The sequence below is a fragment of the Cavia porcellus genome, unplaced genomic scaffold (genome assembly GCF_034190915.1).
Source record: "Cavia porcellus strain 051 isolate PalLab524CR breed Dunkin Hartley unplaced genomic scaffold, mCavPor4.1 scaffold_29, whole genome shotgun sequence".
In the NCBI taxonomy this organism is placed as follows: Eukaryota; Metazoa; Chordata; class Mammalia; order Rodentia; family Caviidae; genus Cavia; species Cavia porcellus.
This window is the reverse complement of record NW_026947512.1, coordinates 26,512,653-26,535,420: the sequence shown is the minus strand read 5'-3', so window position 1 is coordinate 26,535,420 and position 22,768 is coordinate 26,512,653. Positions and strand designations below refer to the sequence as shown.

The 22,768-nt window shown below is 34.2% G+C and overlaps 1 protein-coding gene across 2 annotated transcripts in view; it reads right to left on the bottom strand.

Moving 5' to 3' along the window:
• Dennd1b (DENN domain containing 1B) overlaps positions 1–22,768 on the bottom strand; it is a 239,276-nt gene that overhangs the window by 6,264 nt on the left and 210,244 nt on the right. For both annotated transcript variants that reach the window (XM_063239912.1, XM_063239913.1), the window contains 4 exons: positions 20,187–20,243; positions 19,073–19,180; positions 1,861–1,937; positions 722–938 (listed from right to left, as the gene is read on the bottom strand). In XM_063239912.1, the coding sequence (XP_063095982.1) occupies positions 722–938; positions 1,861–1,937; positions 19,073–19,180; positions 20,187–20,243 (459 nt within the window). The remainder of the gene's footprint in view (positions 1–721; positions 939–1,860; positions 1,938–19,072; positions 19,181–20,186; positions 20,244–22,768) is intronic.

Below are 22,768 nucleotides of genomic sequence, written 5' to 3'. Positions count from 1 at the left end.
CAAGTTCAGAACACTTTTAATAAAATTATTATCCTAGTATTTTTTCCATTTTGAAATCAATATTCATATCTTTCAAGGCTTGAACCTGAAGCTTCTTCCAGAAAAAATGTAGCATTGACATTTCTTTCTGATACCTCTAAATGGCTGTATGAAGAGGACTCAAACTAGATGGACTTTGGTTTCCAGGTCCTTATACTCGTCACCTGCCAAATTCAAACTAGACCACACACAGTAATTTAACAACGTTCTGGAGTCTCCCATAATCCCAGTGGGGTTGCCATGGCTCATACTTCTATCTCACATGCAGGCAAAATATTCAATTCCATTTGTTAAAAGAGTGTTCATTTTCGAAGAAAATGGAAAAAAAGACTTGAAGAAACATATTTACTTTTTTAAAAGCCCTGGAAGTAAAGGAAAAAAATAAGACAATTTCATATTTTAAAATTCCCCCAAGAAAACTTACAAAGTTTGATTTCAAGACAATATTGCTACTGGACAAAAATAATTTCAATTAATGATAAAACCTACCAGAATTGGATATATGAAAAGGAAAATTTTATGACCATATTACTGCAAGTAATTCTTAATAATTACATTTTACCATATTTTTGCAGTTTGGACACCAAGAGGTTAAACATTTCCACCAACTAAGATTATAATTTCAGACAGTTACATCAAGAGGAGAACTGCATTCATTTAATAAGTTGAAAAATCAACTGACCGTAGGTTTGTAATCAATATCATCCATTGATCTAAAGAAATCCAGGCTCTTTGCAGCTGCCAGTTTTCCTTGATCTGAGCTGTGTGTGCTCAGTGTATCAAGGATCTCTCCTAGTAAGTCCATTTCACCTGAATAAGGCGTCTTCATTCTTGTTTCACCAGAATCATCACTTTCATAAAAATAGGCAGAAGGCTCTTCACCATCTTCAAAAGATAACCTGAAGAAAACAAGACATATAATAGTAGACATATAGTCACATATGCTGCGTATAAATGACTTCCACCAATTATAGTCAATGAGATGTTTAAAATCCAAATGCTATTTCAGTGGAATAAAACAGTAACTGATTCATGGCCAAACTCTTTATAGTTGTGTTTCTACCACTTCAAATACTGGAAATTTAAAGTATATGTGTTATGAAAAAACAAACAGAGAGTTATGATAACCTGGCAATTTGGAGAAAAAGGATTGGCTATTCACCCAGCCTAACTTTGTGGGTCTGGGGATCTTTACCTTGGACTGAATACTTGGTTTGTTGTAGTTCAAGTTCACTTTTAATACTGTTACATGGTTTTCCTTTTCATATTTACTTACTCATTTTAAAGATGTACTTTTTTATATAGACAGATTTACTTAGTGAAGAAAAAAGAATGCCCACTTTGTCATCTTCATACATATTAAAATTATAAAGAAGATAAAATACCTACTATTATTACTTAAAATTAATTTGAACACTTTTTACTAAATTTTCCTTTTTAGATATTACCCTAAACTTCACTAAGTTTAACTCAATTTGTTCAACTCAATTTGCTTCAAATGAATTATTACCACTGTGGCTCGGATTTGGCCTGCCCCCCTCAGCACGAGAGTGTGAGCCTCACTGAAGTGGACTCTATTCCTGCCCCAGCATCTCTATAGACACCAGTGCTTCCCAAGAACAAGGGCTTGCAGGGCTGGCTTGCTTTCCTGTCGGAGTCTTTCTCCCCACAACATTCCAAGGAGCACTGGTTCCTTTTGGTGACACAAACTGAAGGGAAGAAAATCTGAGCTCTAGGAGTGCACATTCATCGAAATACCCTAAAACTTACAACTGCCATTAAATCACACCAGGTAACAGAGCCCTGTGATGTTTTACTCACTTGCTTGCTCTTTCAATGTCATCGTCATCATCATACAGGGCACCATCAAGGCTCTGGAGAGACTTTTTCAAGCGTGCCTAGTCAGAGAAATTGACAATGGACTGACGTTTGTAAATTAAAAGAAATCGCTTTCATACATTATAAAGGAATAATGTGATTTTTGTCAGACACAGTAAGTTTTTGCTTGGAAATCTGAGACAAGAAGAAACAGAAGTATCCAAGTAATATTTATCTAATCCTAAGGCATGTCTCACACCAATAACCGAAAACAAATCACTGGGCTGAATACATATATACATATGTACACTATATCAAGCATATTTAATTTAATACCCCACCATGCACACATCGCAAAAATTTAGTAATTATTAAAAGTTGCCACGCTTATTTCTTTTCCATCCCCAAGTTAGAGCAGTGCTGCTCAATCCTTAATATGTATATAAACCTCGTAGTGATTTATGAAAACAATAATGGAAACTCTGGCTCTGTAGTGGCTGGGATTTCTGGGGCCTGAGTTCTGCATTTCTGCAGGCTCTTTGGTAAGATCAGTGCTGCTGAACGGGGGTCACACAAGCTGTTTGAAGCAAATCCTAAACAGCGTTTCACTTCACCTGTAAGTGCTACTTTATACACTTTTAACAAAAACATTTTAACATAACCAAAATATCATTATTCTGCCTAGAGAATTAATAATTTTAAATCTTCCATTACCCAGGCCATATTGGCATCCCTTTATTACTCCACAAGTGTTTCAGTTTGTTTGTTTTTTCTTCAGATCAGAATCTCAACAAAATTACTACTGTACCTGATGGACACTTCTCTCTAGTGTCTTTTAGAGGACTCAGTTACACTTCCCCTCCTTTTTGACATTTGTATCTTGTGGTATGAACATGATATATTCCTTTCTCACTGCCTATAAGTTGAAGGTTACAACTAGAGTTTTAGTTACACTGGATTTCTGCTTGTCTTTGGCAAGAATATGGTGTGGAATGGTGATACATGCTTTCTAGTAGTTCCATCAGTAGACATACAATGTTTAGATATCTAATTTTTGTTAGTATTAAGGTTAATCGATGGCTCCAGGTGAGGTTTTGCCAATCTATCTACTATAAATTTCTTCACCAACTATTCATTTGGTAATATCTTATGACAGTTTTGGTGTCTTAGCACATGTATCATACACATGAATCTATAGCACATGGACCATTGTGGGCTATTTGTATCATCGAACATTGTTATTGTTTTTCTGTTAAGACAAACGATTGTGTTTTTTTTCCTAAAGTAAAACCTTAGTATTCAGGTTTTATTGCAGTGTTAGCACTTTGCAATAAATACATGGGCTCTAGTTGTGGTTTGGGTTCTTGGTTTCTAAAAGGTTTGCCATGACTATTTTATTATCAACACTGGCTAAATCTACTACATTATTAAAGCTGCAGAGTGAGGCTTTTCTGGAGCATTCCTTCTCTATCTGTTGACATTTTAGAAAGAAGAACTTTATTTTAGCTACTTGGTTAGCCTAAACTACAACATGTAATGGGAAAAAATGATAAGCCATTGTTTCCTTTTATTTGATAATTTTGAAAGCAATTAGGTACTGTCCTAACAATCACTATAGGTAAGGCATTTGTTTTCAAAATAATATCAAGATTTATGTATAACATATCAAGTTATTACTACCTGGATGTTCAAACTGCCTCATCTTTTAAATATACCACACTTTTAATTTACAAAGTTTCCATCTTTTAGAGATATACCCTATAAGACTCAGATTAAATCGTATGCTGTTGGGTTTCTATTTCAAAATTCATTCAATAGTTGAATTAATTCAATAGTGGCCCTGTCCAACTATGACTGATACCATATAAGAGACCCACAGGTACTTCTATATGCTTCTCCGTGCTACATATAGTTGAAAGCTTTCAAAACAAAACTTGAAAGAATTATCCCATTTGATCAATGGTTGCCCCTTCCAGTTGGTTCTTATGTTCTTTAACATGATTTCAGGAAAGAGCCTGATTTCTCCAAGTGAGAAATGGTATTTAAAGTACAGCATTTGGGTGCTACGGACCTGGATAATATGAGATGGCATTCTGGATGAGAGACAGTAAACTGAATTTTGAGACTTCAATCATTGACACCAAAGAGGAATAACTTTCTGTCTTCTGATTGTGATCTCCCACTCCAGATAATCACCTTCATTTATTGCACCTATAAAGAATATGCACATTTCTAGGATCTACAGGACAGATCCTTCCTCCGCCGCTGCTTTATGCCTCTGCTCTTAAGTGACAGAAACTAACTGACAAAAGCATTTTCAGTGTACCTGGGACACAGAACAGTATTACAATCATCCACAAAGATTAAAGAATTACCTTCCACGTGCAGGGATTGTGCTATATGCCTGGATATAGTGATGACCGAGAGCAGAACGGTCTTGCCCTCATCCATGTTATATTTTACTAAATCAGACATGAATTATATTGCATCATCATACAAATAATCATGAATACTATGGTTTACATTAACTTATACTAAACTATGACTTCTACGAAGGCATGTAATAGAAATTTGATCTAGTCTGAGAGGTCAAAATAAGTCTTTCTGAAAGATGTTCAAGTTGAACTATGGAAGTCTGGTAGGTGATAAGGAACAGTTTAGAAGGGTTAATAATATGCACAAAATTCTTTGGGTGGGACAATCAAGAAAAATACTAGTGAATTAATGACAACTACTGGTGTGCTGTGGATTAGAACTTGGGTTAGTGTACAGTATTGTATTCTTTAAGCCTATTAAATATTGCAGTTACTCCTTTCATCACTAGATGGCAGAAACACATCAAGAAGGCAAAAACTGGTTAGATTCTAATTCATAACAGGTAAAAAGATACAGAAGAAATTAGAGATGTACTGGTAAAGTGCGGGAGTTGAGAAGTTGTAGTGGAGGTGAGGCAGTAGACAAGAGACAGGTCCCAGACTCTCAAGTCCAGATAGTGGAGACCAACAAAAAGCCATTTACTCAAATATTTATTGAGAACCTACTGAAAACGGGGCTGCACACCTTCAAGTAAGGCAGCAGTTAGGTCTCAGCTGTATTTCAGTTCTTAGCATCTCCGCATCCTGTAACATCCATTAACCACTCACTGCATTGTGCTGCTGTATCCACGTAGTGAGGCACAGCCGAGAAATTAAAGTGATATTCCCCTTGAGGGGGACATTTCCCTCTCAAGGTATTTTAAAAATACAGAGTAAAAGTGCGAAAGTACTAAACACAATAAAGCATTATAGGAAAAATCTTCTTATTCCTCATTGTATGATTATAACTGAATTTAATCTTGTCAGCACAGATGAAAATTTGTGTAGAAGATTCCTAATATACAATAATTACATAAAACTAATCACAATATCAAATGGAAACATTTCTAATAATGTAAAAGTCAGCAAAACAGTGTTATTAACAATACATAATTATAATTACATACTATAGACAATGGCATATTCTGAGATCAAATCAGAAGGTATAGAAATCTATGAGGTACAAACCCCTAGTGCAGTGGGGGTAACATTAGTTCATGGTCACATAAAGACTTTGCAGTCAGTAATTTTCTGCAGACTCAGCATTACACAAAATAAGATATTTTATACAAAACTCTTCATACAAAATGAAGTAACAGTTTTACATCATTTTGATACAAATGATTAAAAATGAGATAAAGAACTGGATGCCACATTTCTTCAGACTCTAAGTTCTGATTACATATAACTGTAAACTTTTGCTTCATGAAAATATAAAGCATCCATTTAATATACTTGAAAATTCACAAAGTAAACATATGACAAAGGTTGCTTGCTATGCAGGCGGGAAAATAATAAATTAATTAAACAAACTCATTAATATGGAATGAAAATTACTGAGGAAGATGCTACTAGAGAAGCTGACCCTAAGCTAGACAGTGAATGAAATAAACACCAGTGAAAATAAGACGAAAAGCATTTTATATGAAATTAAAACCATAACAAAACATTAACAGAAAATCACATGGCACAAAGACTCAGTCAAAAAACCATAGGACTCAGTATCTAAGGAGACCTCAAGATGCAAGTCTACATCCAATAATTTCCTGAAAGTGCATCAGGCTGAAGAAATGGAGAAAATCATTCCCCAGAGGCACCGATGAGCCTACTAATCTCGCAGTTACTGTTTGGATCACTAGATGGCAGACAAATACTAATAACGCAAAATGAAGGATAACTTCAAATTCTTAAGAAGGGGTCAGAAAAGATAGTAAGAAGATAAACCCCAAATCCACATTTTTTTAGACTTTATAAAATTAAGGTGCTTATAATACATGAATTTAAAAAAAACAGGTACAATTTTTGCTGCTGCTCCTATTAGGAGTTGAGGCAACCAGGTGCAGCAAAAGGACTGTTTGGCTTACTCAGTCTGCAGCAAACTCCCGAGCTTGTGCATTTTGGTGACTAAGACAAAAATACCTGCATGAAACAGTAAGAGAATCAAAGATATAAAATAGCAACACATTACACACACAGCAGCAGTTCTCTTCATTTGAAAAGAACTTAGAAACACATTTAACTTTTATAGGTACCAGTAGTAACTGAAGCAAAGGTAAGTGCCTTAGTCATGATTCATTTGCTTAGTGCGTTCAATGTTTATATAGGATATTTTAGTTCATTTAAAAGTCTATGTTACCACAAATTTTAGTGAACATTTTTCCTATTTAACATCATAGGCAACTCAAATCTTAACAAAAGTAAAGTGATTTGGGCAAGATTAGGTATTTAGGAAGTGACAGAGCCAGGCTCCCAACCCAGTGTTCTGACTCCGTGAGCAGAACTCTGTTCATTGTAACTGTGTTGGGTAAGAAAGCCCTGAGGGATCCAAAAGAATTCAGTGTGTGACAACTAGCCTGAGAAAGCCTTTCTGAAAGTGGCAGGTTTGAAGACATCTTCAAAGCACACAGTACTATCAGAACAATGAGTACTGATGTTCCAGGTTGGTGAAATATGTGGGCAAAGGGACACAAGGTTAGCACCTTCTTACCTAGGTTACAGAAAAATGTTCTTACTGATGTAAAGAGATACTGGAAGAATCTGCAAGAGCCATAGTTAATGACTTCTGATGACTTCAACTGATGGTGACCTGTTATTATTAGACTGAAGGAAACGGGATTTTATAAAAGCATCAAATTACGTTTCTGAGTGGATGAGTACTGTATAAGGCTAAGACAATAGGCAAGATTTTTCAAGTGGTTCTGATGCATCCAAAACTCTTTTTCCCAATCCGCCAGACCAAGTGACTGCAAATTCTTTACAGCTTTATTCACTTCATTCTCTACCTGATGCATGTTCCCTTGTAAAAGCAGTGTTTTATATAAAATTCACTCATCTCTTACCACATCCTTGAGACCAAGAAGACTCTTACTTTTAAATTTCTTTTGCTTCTAATTCCACTATTCTTTAGAATGCAGAAAGCTGCAAGAGAACTTCACTGCTATTTCAACAATTAGTAAAGGCTGGATAAAAATAAAAAGCCATAATGGTTCTTGAGAATATCAGAGAGCTTAGTTACAATGTTTTCCTATACAAAAAATCCCTCCAAGGGGAGGCTCGATTCACTTTTGGCAAAGCACAAGGAAACAGAAAGTTGCCATATAAGCAGGTAAGAAGCAATTGGCTAAAATTTATTAAAATCTTACTGGCCAAGTATGGACTAACATGTTAATCTGAAATAGTTGCAATTCTCAAAGTCGGGCTGCTTGCACAGACAGGCTCTTTACCACATACAAATTTCATTTATTCATTCATTCATGCTAAATCAGGCAGATCCACCACCTGGTGCTTAGGAGGAAGCATGGTTTAGATTTGGTCGCCTCACAGGGCCAGGCCAGAAACCTCTTTTCTCGGGCTTCATTTACAGGATATAAAAGTCTTACACTGGTGGCAAGCTCACTCCCAGGACTGCTGTGGGGGGCATGGAAGCAAAACGTTTTTGTACCCTAGGGAGAAATGAGAAATTCTCTCAGGCTTAGGATTCTCCACGATCCCAAGCAGAAATCTGCTCCATGGGGAGGGCTAGGTGCTCTTGTTCACAGGCCCAGGCACAGACAGAATGCAGTTTGTTTGCTGTGGGATGGAGGAGAGGTCTGCTAAGAAAGACCACCTCTGAGGAAACACAGAGCACCACAGCACCAAAGAGCCACAGGCCAGGGCCAAGAAACTCGCACAGAAGTTAACCATTTGGGAAGGTGACAACAAAAGAAAAGCACGCTCCCCACCCCCGCTGCTCCATGTGGTTGTAGTGTACAGAAACTGCTGATAGCTGGGAGTGAAGTGGAATACTGAGAAGCATCCAGAGCCTCCACCATTGCGTTCCAACCTGAGCACTCGTCGGTAATGACATGACAACAAAACCCAAAACCAATGACACTTCCAACTGACTTAACCTCTTAACTAACACAAGCATTTCAAGTAAAAGGCCATTTCTGGGTGTAAAATCTATTTAACTTTTCTATACACAGTGTCCAGCATTTAACAAAGAATTATGAAACATGAAAAAGAAGAAAAAGATAAACAGCATGCAGAAATAGAATAAGTGACAGCATTAGACTATTTTTTTTTAAAAAGTCAAGTGAAAATGATAGAAGATGGGGAAGAAAAAGAAACAAGTTATTAAAGAAGTTATTTAGATGGGCTCATCAGCAGACTCAAGAAAATATCAGCTGATTTAAAAACAAGTCCATAGAAATTACACAAATTGAAACACAAAGAGAAAAGAGAACAAGAAAAATGAATCAAAAAATACAAGCCAAAAATTACAGAACATAGCATCCAAACATCAACCAATCTAACTCTGCTTCTAACCCATAACAGAACTCCTTTATCTGCAGTGAGTGGTTATTGCAGTTGATAGAATAAAAGTATTACCTAATATTTATGAAACTTCTAATGAATGCTGGAAGAACACACTGTGTGAATCTACTAACTCTAGTTGCTATAATTTTTCTATGAAGGTGGACATAATTATCAGCATTTTACAGACTTGAAGGGTAAGAGGCTTGCAGAAGTTAGGACAGTCAGTGAGGTTCATGGATGATATGGCATTTTGGTCCAGATCTTTAATCCTGCAAGCATCTTTACACTTCCACAGGGGTCTTTCAACTAAATAACAAGCGAGGTGATTAACACTTGCAAAAGGAGAGTGACTATGAAGGTTAATGAGGCAAGTCTTTCAGAATTTGTAAATGATGGTCCTTTAGAAAGTCAGGAGGTTGAACTGTGAATCAGCAGAGGCAGAGCACTGTAGAGGCTCAGAGCAGACACAGAGCTTGGAAGCTATAAACTACAGTAACACACACTAGATATTCACATGACTGAATCCATGACACGGACTCTCCACCATGGTGTGTCCCATTAATTAATGGAACTTATTTTAATTAATATTAAATTGTGATCCACTCGAGTATCTGACTAAAGGTATGTCCATATGAGAGTTTTAGAAGTAGAATATTGGAAGTCAGAAGTGACCCCAATTATCGAGTTCTTTTACTCAGCAGATCAGGGAGCTCAGATCCCAATTAAGTTGAGTTTGGCCAAATACTGTATCAAGATCATCCTAGAAATAAAATACTTTAGAATTCATTTCTGCATCGTTGATCAAAGGCTATCTAAAACCCCATCCAATGCCAAAAGTCGACTAGGCACTCTAAAAAGCTGTCTCTCACTGAAATGTGCTCATAGGCAAAAAAGGTCATGAGATCCACATCCTCATTCACCTATAGCTTATATGTACCACTGTTGAAAATTTGTTTAAGCCAACTTTCAAGGATTGTTCATACACCAGCATATTATATTAGCTCTAAGTATTTAAAATACAATATTTATTTCTATTGTCCCAGTCCCCTCCCCTCCTTTTAACCCCTCTTCTTCACCTTATTTACAAAGCTTTGTTGCCATTTTTCTTTTTATTGTTTTTTCTTTTCTTTCCCTTCCTTTTCCTCTACCATATCCCTAGTTCCCCTTTATTTTAAACCACTTCTTCCTATTTCACAATATCTATTACACACTTTTATTCTTATTTACTTTTAAGATTTCACACACCAGAGGAACAATGTGATCTTTATACACATGTGACCAATTTATTTCACTTATGAATATACTCTCAAGGTGCATTCATTTACCTAAAAATGTCTCAAGTTTATCCTTCTTTGTGACAGAGTAGTACTCCATTGAATTAAAAGAAAAACCTACATCTTTTTTTATCCATTCCTCAGTTGATGGGCATCTGGGTTGTTTCCAAGATTTAGCTATTACAAGATACATACAGGTACAAATTTTCTAAGATGAATATGATCTTTATGTATACTAAATTGCACCAATAAACTTAACAAAAAATAGAAATAAAAATTAAAACAAAATCATAAAACTTGAAAAAATAAATACAATCTTTATTTAATAATTAATTAATAAAATACAATCTTTAATTTTTTTTTCTGATTTACATTTGAGAATGTAAATTTTATCAATGACCTTACAGTAACTTTTCAGGGTTGGGAGAGCATTGGTCAGTATACACTAAAAGTTTTATAAAATTGTTAAATAATATTCTCAAAGGAAAATAAGTTAGCAACCTCTTTAAGTGGCAATTTATTGAAATTTCACTTTTGTTGACAGTTTTAATATTTCAACATTTTCAAAAGGTTTCTTGTTATATGACAAGTCCTTTTATTTCCAATGATACATAAGACTTGATTTCTTTCATTAAATAATATAAAGGTGATTTCTCTAGGCAAGATAAATAATTTAAAAGTCAGCATAACAGAGTCATATAATTTCCAATCATTTCATAAATTAATGTTTTCAAAAATAAAAATATCTACAAAAATAACTATGGCTGCATTTTATTCCTCGAATTTATCACATCAATGTATAGCAAGTACAAATTTATGTGGAATCACACATATAAGTGGGAAAAATTTTTTAAGCTGAATGTAGCAAAAAGTTTTAATAAAAATTACAATTATATTTTGGTTTCAAATTGAATACCACTACTTAAAAAAGAATTTATTACAAATATCAAAGGCACGGATAAAGGCACATAGGAAACAGACTTCTGTGAAGCTAACAGTATTATTTCCTAATGTTGGGGAAAACAAAGAACTTTCAGAAAAGGTTGCAAACACAGGAGCCCTATTTTGAAATGGGCATGAAGACACAGACTAACTTATTTATGTATCAGGTACTGTTTTATGTTATATATCAGGGAATGTAACAATATGTAGTAGATACAAATCTAGCTCAAATTATAGTAAGAATCCATTATTCTCTTGGAGTTATATGTCTACTGGCATTTCAGGCAATTCCCCTCTCAGGGGACACTAATGGGCAACAAAAGTAACCCTCACAGAGAGAAGGCTGCTTTCTCCTCTCATCAACACTAACACTGATCTCCAAGAAACTTTAAAGAGTTCTACACAAAAACCAGAGGAAAATTGCCAGTTATTTATCCTAAGATGCCTAAGAGAAAATAACAATTTGTCTACCAAAAAATGGATACTTTTAAATACAGAACTGTTGTTAATCTAATCGTAAACCTTGCTAATAGAAAAGGTATTGGGAAAAAAAACCTTCCTTTAAACATGAAATAAAACATGGAGGAAAAAATAGTAGTCGTACGATGCCATGCACAATCTAGATGTTCATGAGATTTCCTAAATACAGAAATTGTGTACCATTAGTTTTGTTTCAAAATTTTGTAATAAATAACATAGTGGCAATAAATTTGAAGAGCAAAACCATAATGTTAAAACATATATTTCAATCAACTTAACTATTTCAAAACTTAGAGAACATGTTTAAATAAATTAAACTATCTTTCATTATATCTTTTTAATATGCTAACTATTATTCAACAGATATAAAACATTTAAAAATGAATCCCTGGCCAGTTACTAAAAGAGAGTCAGTTTTGAATTCTTTTCTTGATTCAATAATGTACCTGAACAGCTTTATGACAACATAAATGTCTCAATGTGTACTCTATTGTGTTTCTAAGAAACAATTCTGAAAGGTGCTATAAATTTACTATCCTTTCTTAAGGAAAGCACTACATGATTTCCACTAGAGGGCACTCCTGTAATCCATAATTGAGTTTTTTCTTTCTTTTTTGGAACTAGATCTAATTATAAATATGGCAAATATGACATCTTGGAAATTAATATTATTTCAACAAAGAAATAATAAAGAATATAATTTTATTTCTAATTAACAATATGGTACCAATATTTTTCAGAGTGTACCCAAAAAATGTGAAAAAGAGACACTGGAACAGAAACTGCCACAATTATGCTTTCACTTAGGAGTACTTTTTATGGGCATTTGTTAAGAAAGCATTTTTACTTATTTAAAAATTTTTTTTATCATTTGAAGCTCCTATTTTACACCACCATTTTAATTGACTATTAACAACATTTTAAACATTGTGCCAACATAAAGTGCTAAAAGTATAAAACTAGGTAATTTTTTACTCATTATGATTTGGCTAAACTTATTTGTATTGTTTTGCAAAACGTATTTTATAAAATTATTCTTTCCAATTACTTATCTGCCACATACATAAACCTCCCACCTGAATAATCTTTATTGCTTTGTAATTTACAATCATTTTTTTTCTTGGTCAGAAGTAATTGGAACGTTGCTCGGTAAAGCATGGCTGTGCCATTTCTTTCCTGACCAGTAAAGTGATTCTATATAATAGACTGTATTTATTTAAAGACCCCAACAATGAGTGTACCACTTTCTGAAATCTGTCATCTAAGTAAACACTGTCTTTAATTATATTTATATAATTCCCAGAATTCACAAATTCCTATGCAGGAAAGTTTGTCAAGTACATTACCATAAACTAAACCCTGCAGGTGCAAATATCTTATCTTTATGAGAAACTAAGTAATCTAAGAGAATTTAAGTTTTATATTTTCCTGTAAGTTTTTCAAAAACTTAATTTCATTTGGAGCATTTTAAAATATATAAATATCTGTAAGATATATTACTTGATTGTTCATTATTTTTAAATGATGGTATTACACTGAGATTTATTTAAGTTCTTACTCAAAATACGACTTTGCAATGCCTTACAAATTTTTGCAAGCTAAAAAGAAGTGTAACATCAGAACACATTTTATAAAGATATACTATTAAGTATATAAAGTATACTATTTATCAATCATAAAATGAACTTATAGCCATTATGAAATGCTCCTCAGATCTATTAGAATGATTTATAAGCAATTGAATACATGGGCTCAAAAAGACAGAAAAGTTTCTTTTTTCAACTGGGTATAGCACATTGCCTAATGAGTACGAATGGAAAATCACATAGATTACATTTTATGATGAAAAAATCTTACTTATTTGTGTATTCAAAATATAACTTTGTTTTGCAAACCAAGTCTGTATGTCACCGTATGTTAAAATAAGTGTCTAATAGTTTGATAGTGCTCGGTCTATTTGTAGAAATTATGAGTATTAATCATATTTCTATTTGTTAGACACTGTGTTTGAGTTAAAATATTGACTATATTCCAAGTATATTTATCAACAGGCACATTACATTATATATTACAAATAAAAACTGTCTTACAATCTTATTTTCTCATGCTACTTTTACCTGACTGAGTACGTAGAAAATCTAAGTAGACGCTATTTGCTCCAGATATGAAATAGTTAAAAGTGCGCTGTGTGCCAGGATTTTAATAGGGCTTAACAACAAAAAGCTTCAAACCTCTACTTTCACTAGATCTCACTGCAGTGCTTTTGCCTTGCTCAGGGCCATCCATCTGTTAATGTTGACTAGTAATGCAACTAAGCTCTCCTGCTTGTGCACTAATGTAGTTTGTGTGTGTGTGTGTGTGTGTGTGTGTGTGTGTGTGTGATGTTGACACAAATACATACACGCTATAATTGCTAGACTAAGAATGGCTCAGATTATTAAAAATAGAGCAATATGTTAGATTTATATAAACATTACCTATTATATAAAGGAACTTTTATTCTTAAATATTTAATAAAATTTTAAACATAATTTCAGTTGAAAACAACAGTCTAAATATTTTTAAGACTTCAGTATTCTATTTTGAAATAAAACTGGTGAAAAGGCAGTACACAGGATTAAAAGTGCTCTGCACCATGACCAGTGGCAGTATTCTCTCCGGACTCAACTGGCCCTATTTTTAATAAAGCCAGAGGAGCATCCTTTCCCTGGAGTCCTGTTAGGCTGGGGCTGCTGTTAGAACTGTCATCGTCACACAAAAGGGAAAAGGGTTGGGTTTTACAAATGTGAAGCCTAATTGGAAGAGCTTCATGGCTGTACCCCTGACATTTATTTAAGCCTCATCAACAAAACAGAAAATAACCACACTAATTAGTAGACTGGTACACAAATTGCTGTTTGCTGGGGATGCATTGTAGATTCACAGTCTATTATATAGATGAGCTAAGTAATGGAACACAGGCCTAAAACAAGAGATATTTAGATTCTTTTTCTTTTCTATTTAGCAGACACATTAATTTTTTAAATTCAAAATATTCTTCGAATTGAAATATCACCATCCCATTTTCATCTTTTGAAAATTAGATGAAAATAAAGGCTTTCACTGATAAGTCTTAATGGAAACTGGAAATACAATGTTCTTAGTACATCTAAGACTCTCCCTCCCTTTTTCCCCTTCTTTCATTAGTACTGGAGTTCCAGTCCCAGGGTGCTCTACCACTGACCTACATTTCCAACCCATTTTACTTTTTGTTTCTAGACAGGGTCTCACTAAGTTGTCCAGGCTTAGCTCAAACCTAAGAACCTCCTGCCTCAGCCTGCTGAGTAGCCGAGACTACAAGCCTACACCATCACAACTAACAAGATCATTCCTGAAGTAGGTAATCAAATAGACTACGAATATGAGTCAATTCCATATTCACTACTTAATTTTACTGACAATAAAACAACATACAAGGACCTCACAAAATTATAGAGACTTCTCAGTACAATATGCTATGGACTGCTATTCAAATCATGTACTGGTATGTACAGCCGTCATCCCTGGAGGGATGTAAAATGGAGGGAGTAATTTTAAGAGTCCCTGCTACTTTGGTGACTAGATGATTATTAGTGATTCTGAACAGTGATGTGTATTGTTATTACCACTGCAGAAAGTTAAGAGACAACTTCTTGGGAAATAGCATTATAAAGGCATTAAAAAATCGTAGACATCTTATGCAATACTGTCTGTTACGGTTTGTGTCTGGATGTTTCCCCAAAGCCCCACGTGGTCTTGAGTGGACAGCCTTTTGAAGGCAGCTGGTTCACTGCCCAGTGCTGGGAATGGCAGCGTGAGTGCTGCACCTGCCCGTGGGTGGGTAGCCTGCATACACTGTAAGGGAGGGAAAGATGTTTACTCCTCCCTTTTGCCCTTGTCACTTTTGGTATCTGCTTCAGCCACCATGAATGGTTGTCCCTCAGCTATGCCACCTGCCTTGGAACCAGCTGAATAGGGCCTGAAACCTCCACAAACTGTAATAACCTTACATAAAGTTTTCCTTTCATCTTGGGCATCAGATATCTTGTCTCAGCAATGACAGAAAGTAACCAACACACTGTCACAGGCCTTAGAGCTGCTTTAACTGCTCACTCTACTCACCCTACTTCCCTCCCTGTAGAAACAGGATTTCTACTTCTCTGGGTCAGAATTTATTGAACCAAGGGCTAATGCCTGGCCTAATTGGGATGATTACACTCTTCAAGAAGAAACTGGATTCTCGAATTTCTGTCCATTTCTAATGCCTGCTTCAACCAAAACCTGTAAGATTTATGCCAGGAGTACAGAGAAGCAAAATAGCCAAACCACAGAATGTGCAAAGGACAAGCAAAAGAGAAGACCAGACAGTGAAGGGGGAGGTAGAAAGAGTAGGGAAAGAGAGAGAAAAAGAAAGAGTTAAAGAGTAAAGGTGGGAGCATTCTTCCCTGACACATTTTCCACTTAGTCACAGGAATACATATATTCCTGCACGTGACCACCCCGAGGAATACTTCAATACTTATAATTAATGTCCTGATATTGTCTTATTTCATTTGTGTGAATTTATAAATACTATGCAGTTACATAATTCAAATGAAAGGTAACAAATTCAATTTGAATGCATGATATTCTATTTTTATAAAATAAGCCATAGTCCATAAATAGGGTACATTTCAGAGCACACACTAACTAACTGAAGGAAGTAAAAATTTTATTGATTTTAGGGAGCCTTGGGGGAAAATAGGGTGGAAAGTAGCAAGAAAGGCAATTTTTGCCAAAGAGGCAAAAATTGAACTCTTTTTGTATATATACATTTATACATATATATATGTGTATATATATATATATATATATATATATATATATATAAGTTGAAACTAAAGAATGAAATTTCAATTACAGAAAAGATACAAGTAATTAAACTATACCAAGCATCAGGTCACAAATGATTAGAGATATTACTAAAATATTTAGCTGTTAAAGTATATACACATCACTAGACATATGGATATATATATATATATATATATTTATATATAAACACACATGTATATATAAAATGGTATATATACTAGATATACATGTGTTCTGAAACTGAGATACTTCACATAAATAAGTTTTTATGAAGACATTATTGACACATGCATTCTAATTCTAAAAGTTTAACAAATTCTCCTTTATACTGAGTAGATAAATCATGATAAAATTCTTAAACAATAATCTATTTCCCTTAATTTTTGTTATAATCATTTGTCATATTTATTTGAAAACCATAAAATGTTAATGAGTGCAAATAATTATAACAAATAATAACCCTGACGATTTAGTATAAGTATACAATGGATACTATCATGTAATTTTTCTGCAACTTTATATAGCTTTTTCAGTGTATGAGGGCCACAGCAGAGAACATGTTGGAAGTTTGCTGAGAGAGCAGCTTGTAGGTGTTCCTACCGCAGTGACACAAAGAGCTGCGAAGGTGGTGGGAATGCTAATTTGCTCAATTGGAATAATCATTTCATCAAGCATATCAAAACATGCTGTGCTCCCTAATAGTATACAAAAAAAAAAAACTATCTCTAGGATTAACACAAAGTGAAACCCAGGAATCAGTAATTTATTTTATAACTGAAGTATAATAGAAATTTTATGCCATATTACAGGAAAGAAATATTGAGAAATTACAATATGAGTTGAAAATTCTCTTAACTCAAAACTGACATTTAAGGAAATAATTTCTTCAATTTAAAGCTTTACTTTTTATATGAAAACATCAAATAGGTACATAAAATCTCATTTTAATGCAAAAATGTGTTCATCATTGCAAATGTAATCATACTACATTATTAAGCCAGTATATAGTTTAAAAAAATTTTTAAGACGTTGAAGTTTTGAAAACAGAGAAGAATTCATCATACTGATGACAAGAGAAAAACCCGCAAGATCAACAACCTATCGTTAGTTTACAAGCTAATAAAACTTCTCCAGTTAATGCCAGTGGCCAGTAAAGCTTTCTACATAAGAATAATTACTCCATTGAATGGGTTATTTTAGGTCACATAATCAGTGTTCACTAATATGCTGTGATTAAGCAATTCTAACATATGGAAATAGTTCGACTTAATAAATGGAAAAATCAGAGAAAATAATTACAAAAATAGTTCCATGAGGGTGAAGAACTTTTATGTTCCCCTTCTGTATATTAATAGGTAACTAGAAGGTGGCTCCCACATTGTAGGTGTTGGACTACCAAATGAATAGGTTTTCTTTACAAAAGCCTAGAGTTTTAGTACAACTTTATTGGCCTTTTCCCATACTTAAAGACTGCTAATGTAAGTATTTGTCCCCTCCAAGCCTTAGTGTTAACAATGGAAAGAGTAATCACAGGATCTTTGGGACTGATTAGATCACAAGGGCTCCACCCCGGTGAGTGCCTCATGAAGGGGACAGTTCAGCTCCTTTTTGTTCTCTTGTCCCTGTGCTTTGCCAAATGCCAATGCCTTAACCTTGGTCTTCCCTTCTTCTATAATTTTATGTTCTTTATAAACTACTGGGTTTCAGGCATTCTATTATAGGGCACAAAGGAGAACAAGACAAAGACACATTGAAATACTACATGGCCATTTACACTTCACAGTATCTGCCTAACTGAGCAACTTATGGTGATTCTGCTTTGTTTTGTTAAGATGGCGAAAAAGCCACAATCTTTCCGTTGAAACTCTAATTCAACTTTGAATATTCCCATGCCAGAAATATGGGTGATATGCTTTGTTGTTCCTGGGTAGAGGCAGGGAGCTCTCAGCTGGTCATGCAATGATAAGGGTAAAGAGTTCCACGGTGCACTGTGTTGCTAAGCTCTGACGTTAAGTAAGTTAGGTGTGCCAAACATATTTTCAGTTATGATATTTTTAGCTGGAAAAGGTTAGAATGAATTTATGACACTATAACCCCATTGTAAGTTGTTTGGTAGTTCACTATCTAATTTCTAAAGACTGTTTCAATGATCAAATATTTATGGGTAAATTTCATTTCATTTCTGGAGTTAAGAAATCAATGGTTTCCTGTTGATTACCAAACTATTCACATTCAAAGACAACTACCTATTTAACTGTCTGTCTTCCTTAGTGGATTATAAACTCCATAATAAAATAAAGGCTGAATATATCCCTTATCTGAAAGGCTTGGAAACAGAAGTTTCAGATTCTGGATTTAGAAAGCATATATATATGGCCCAAGTCTAAACATAAAATTCACTTATGTTTCATATTCACCTGACAAACACAGCCTGAAGGTGATTTTGATATTTTTATAAATACTATAGTATGTGTTTTGAATGCAACCTGTCACACAAAGTTAAGTGTCCAATTTCCCAATTGTGGCATCATACTGACACTCAGAAAGCCTGGGCTTTTCATTTTCAGATTGAGATGCTCAACTGCAGGCAGAGGCTGCTGTCCAGAGCGCGTGCTGCCAATCACTGGCTGGCATCCACCCACCCTTCTCTTAGACCAACGCAGCAGGTTTTCTTATCATAAGATAAACATGCAGTAGGTCCAAAATTGTTCCTAACGTGTTCAGTTAAATTATACAATTTCAAAATGTGGAGGCAGATAGGATAAATGTTCTTACCTGGGCAAGTTTACGCTTCTCCAGGTTCCCTCCCTTTTCACTGTGTAATGTGTAAACTGGTGCATGCTGCACTGCACCAGAGCAGGCCCCATAAACTTCCTCATTTTCCTACATATACAAAAAATACAAAGGATTGTTTTAGAATATTCCTAAAGTTATTTGATTGACAGAGAGCATCTGATATATATGCATACAACTTTATATACTGTAAGTTTAAGAATGTATTTAGGGAGCAACTATATTTTTCTACACTATGAGTCAATGATTACCAAAATAATTTCTGGTTATTTTGGATAATTTAAATAAAATTTGTTCTAAGATAAGTTATTCTCCATTACTATGACTGGAGGTTGTATGTAGTATGTTGTCTTCAAAGGTAAAATTGAAAAAGTCAGGTATGGTGATGCATGCCTGTAATCCTGGTACTTGGGAGGGTGCGGCAGGAGAGTCACTGTGAGTTCAAGACCAGCTTTGTTTTAGAAAGTGAGCTGAATGCCAGACTGAACTGCATAGTGGGACCCTGTCTCCAAAGACCAAAAAGAAACAAAAAGGGAAAAAAGGGAAAATTCAAAACATAACAACCAATAATAAAATCTGCAAAGATATAAAGTGAAACAAAACATACACATACATACACATTAATATTCATATACTTGTAATAGTCATAGATTTAAATATAAATCCTCATATAAAATTTATTGTACATGAAGAAAAATCTACTTAAAATGCTGGAAAGAGCCTATAAAACCAAATAATGGCATTTCTAGATTAATTCTATGCCAGTGACATCTTTTTTTAAACAAAAATTTCAGCTTGAAGCAAGAATTTCAATTGTGATATCAAGGCAATCAACTTTATGAAAACAACATCCTATAAAAGTATCTTTAAAGATCTGTAAGTTCTGTGATAAAATATGCAAACAATAAAGAGATTATTCAGGGGATGCATATAGAATGCAGATAGTTGCCAGAGGGCTTGTTTCAGAAAATACATTCTTGAACAAAGGCATAAGCATATTTCAAAAGTCACTAAAATATAAATCTGATGTGGCCTATAAAGAATAAACTTCAAGCTAATACAAGAATCCAGGTAGAATAAAAAGAATATGATGTACCTTGTGTTTTAGCTTACTCTTCACTTCCTTTAATCCTAGCTTTGCATGATTTTTTGCCTGGAAAACAATAATAAAGGTTTCTGGTTTAGAATGGTTCTGTTACCATCTATAAGATAAGTATATACAACTATATTCATTGAAAATTACTACCTATTCATATTATTTAGCAAAGAAGCAGATTATAATTGAAAGTTATTTTCAGGACTACCCATTTATTTTTATTATTCCTAGGAAGACTGGTTAAAAACATGATTAGCCTCTGTTTACATATAAATATACTAAGGCTAATGGTTAGCCTATTTGGGTTCCCAAAGTATAATGAATACAAGAGGAATCAACCAAACCACTAATGCCCAGTTTTGAAGTTACAACAAATTAGGGGCAAAGAGAAATTACATCATAGCACCAAGTTATTTGAGCAAATATTTCAATTTGAAAACTCAGGCAACTATACAAGGCTTTATTAAAGTGCTTTATAGGCACACACAGATTTTTAGCAGTAAAGCCATTTGCTATTTTGTAAATAGATTTTCTGGGAAAAATTAGAAGTCGTTTAACAGCCTAAATGCTATCCTCATGTTTTGCTGGAATTTGGCACCAGTATCTGAGTGGCTCAGGCCCTACTGTGAAACCCCTGAAATTTAACTTAAGAAAACTGGGGCTTCATAAAAGCCTCAATCTTTGTGTCACTTGAAATTTTCATTCATAATGGTCAGAGTAGAAAAAAAAATAATAAAGAAAAAAAAAAAAGGAATTCACATTTATTTTGTGTTTTCCAAACACAAAACTGTGTGCTGGGTGTGTAGCATGCATTATCACATTTAGCCTTTACAACAACTCTATCACTGTCATACTTTATAAGTAAGCATTGTGGCTCAGAAAATAGATCATAGCTTAGATTCAAAGCTAAGTCTATTTAATTACAAAGTCCAGTACCTTCTCTTCTCAACAAGGAAGGAGGAAAAACTTGAAAAACATACCTAGTGAGTTTAAGTCTCACCAAAAAGAAGGCTCTTGAGTTTCATTCACAGACCCAGAAACTGATGACAAGCAAACTCAAAAACTCTTGCTCAGACTAACCCATCCTGATCTATTGAGATGCTTCTAGAAATGTAAATCATGACTTTCCCAAGTTCTTTATTTCTTTTCTACTCATATCTTTAGTACCCAGTAGTAATGCATAGAGTAGCTGTTCAAGGAATATTTTGAACTGAATGAAAAAATCATTCATTGTAACTGAAGCAAAACTAAAATATTATACTTACTAAAAGATAATCTAAACAAACAACACTAAATTTTAGCCTTCGGCTTTTCAGAGTTTTATAAAGCACTGTCATATTCATTATTTTATTTGAAAAGCCACTGGAAGTCTTAGAATAATGCCTACATTTCCTTTATATAGGAAATACATAATTATCAAGCAAAATGCTTCTGTTCCCATCTCCTAAAATGTGTACCCATGCATGCTTTGTTTATGTTTGGAGTATATTCTGGTTTACCCAAATATCCTCTTTTTCACTTGATCAACTAATGTTTTTAGATGTTCTTTAGTGAACAGACTGGAATCCACTGTTAGGCGGGTGGTCCTTCAGCATGTGTGCTAATTAATTTAAACGCTTATTGTCCTACCTCTTTCCTGGATGTCTTTCCTATTACCTGGAAGATGGAATACAGGTTCTTTCCCTCTTTTTCATTTTACCAAGATGAAATATAACAATATATGACAAGCATTCTCTATATAAATGTATCAAGCAGATAGCTTTGACCAAAGGCTTAACAAAAAGAAGACTTAGGTCTCTCTCAGGTAAATGTGCACTTTGCTTTGTTGTGATTCTTGGACTTATGAGAGCATGCTTATCACCTCTAATTTTTTTATCGCCATGGTAGCCATATAAAAACATAAGCACATAAAGCATAGGAAACAATATCTAGGCATAGAAATCAGTATTTAAAAATGCTGTAAGCATAGAACAAAATTGTAATTCACCTCAACGAACACATATTTAGTACTTCTGTAGCATATTCAAAGCATATAGCAAAGCAATGGGGATAAAAATAGAAAACCTGGGACAGTGTCTTTCTTACCTTACATACTCTAACTCTGACATGAGCAAAAGGCCTAATTCATGACAGATTCTTCATTTGTTAAACAAATTGAAATCAAGGTAAATGCTTGGCCTTCACTTTTGAAAAAATTTACCATTTGCAGAAAATCAAGGTGCACACAGTTTGTTATACACACATAATAGAAACTGGAAGTTTTGCTCATTGCAATTTGTAGTCAAAGAACAAATACGAGCAGTCTGGAAAGATAAGTTTTAGGTAAAACCATAAAGGTCATGAAATGACTGATTCCTGCCTGAAATCTCAAATTGCAGGCATAATCACAACAGAAATGATACAAGGAATTCGATCTTAATTAGTCTGAAATAAAATGAAAGAATAATCCTAAAAAACGTAAAATTTTTAACTTGGAAAGATTTTTATTGCCTTGCAGAGAATGCTTCAAACAGAACATTCTTCTGATTACAGGGACAAAAATTGCAAATAATGAATAAAGCTTTCAACAAGCTTGCTTTCTT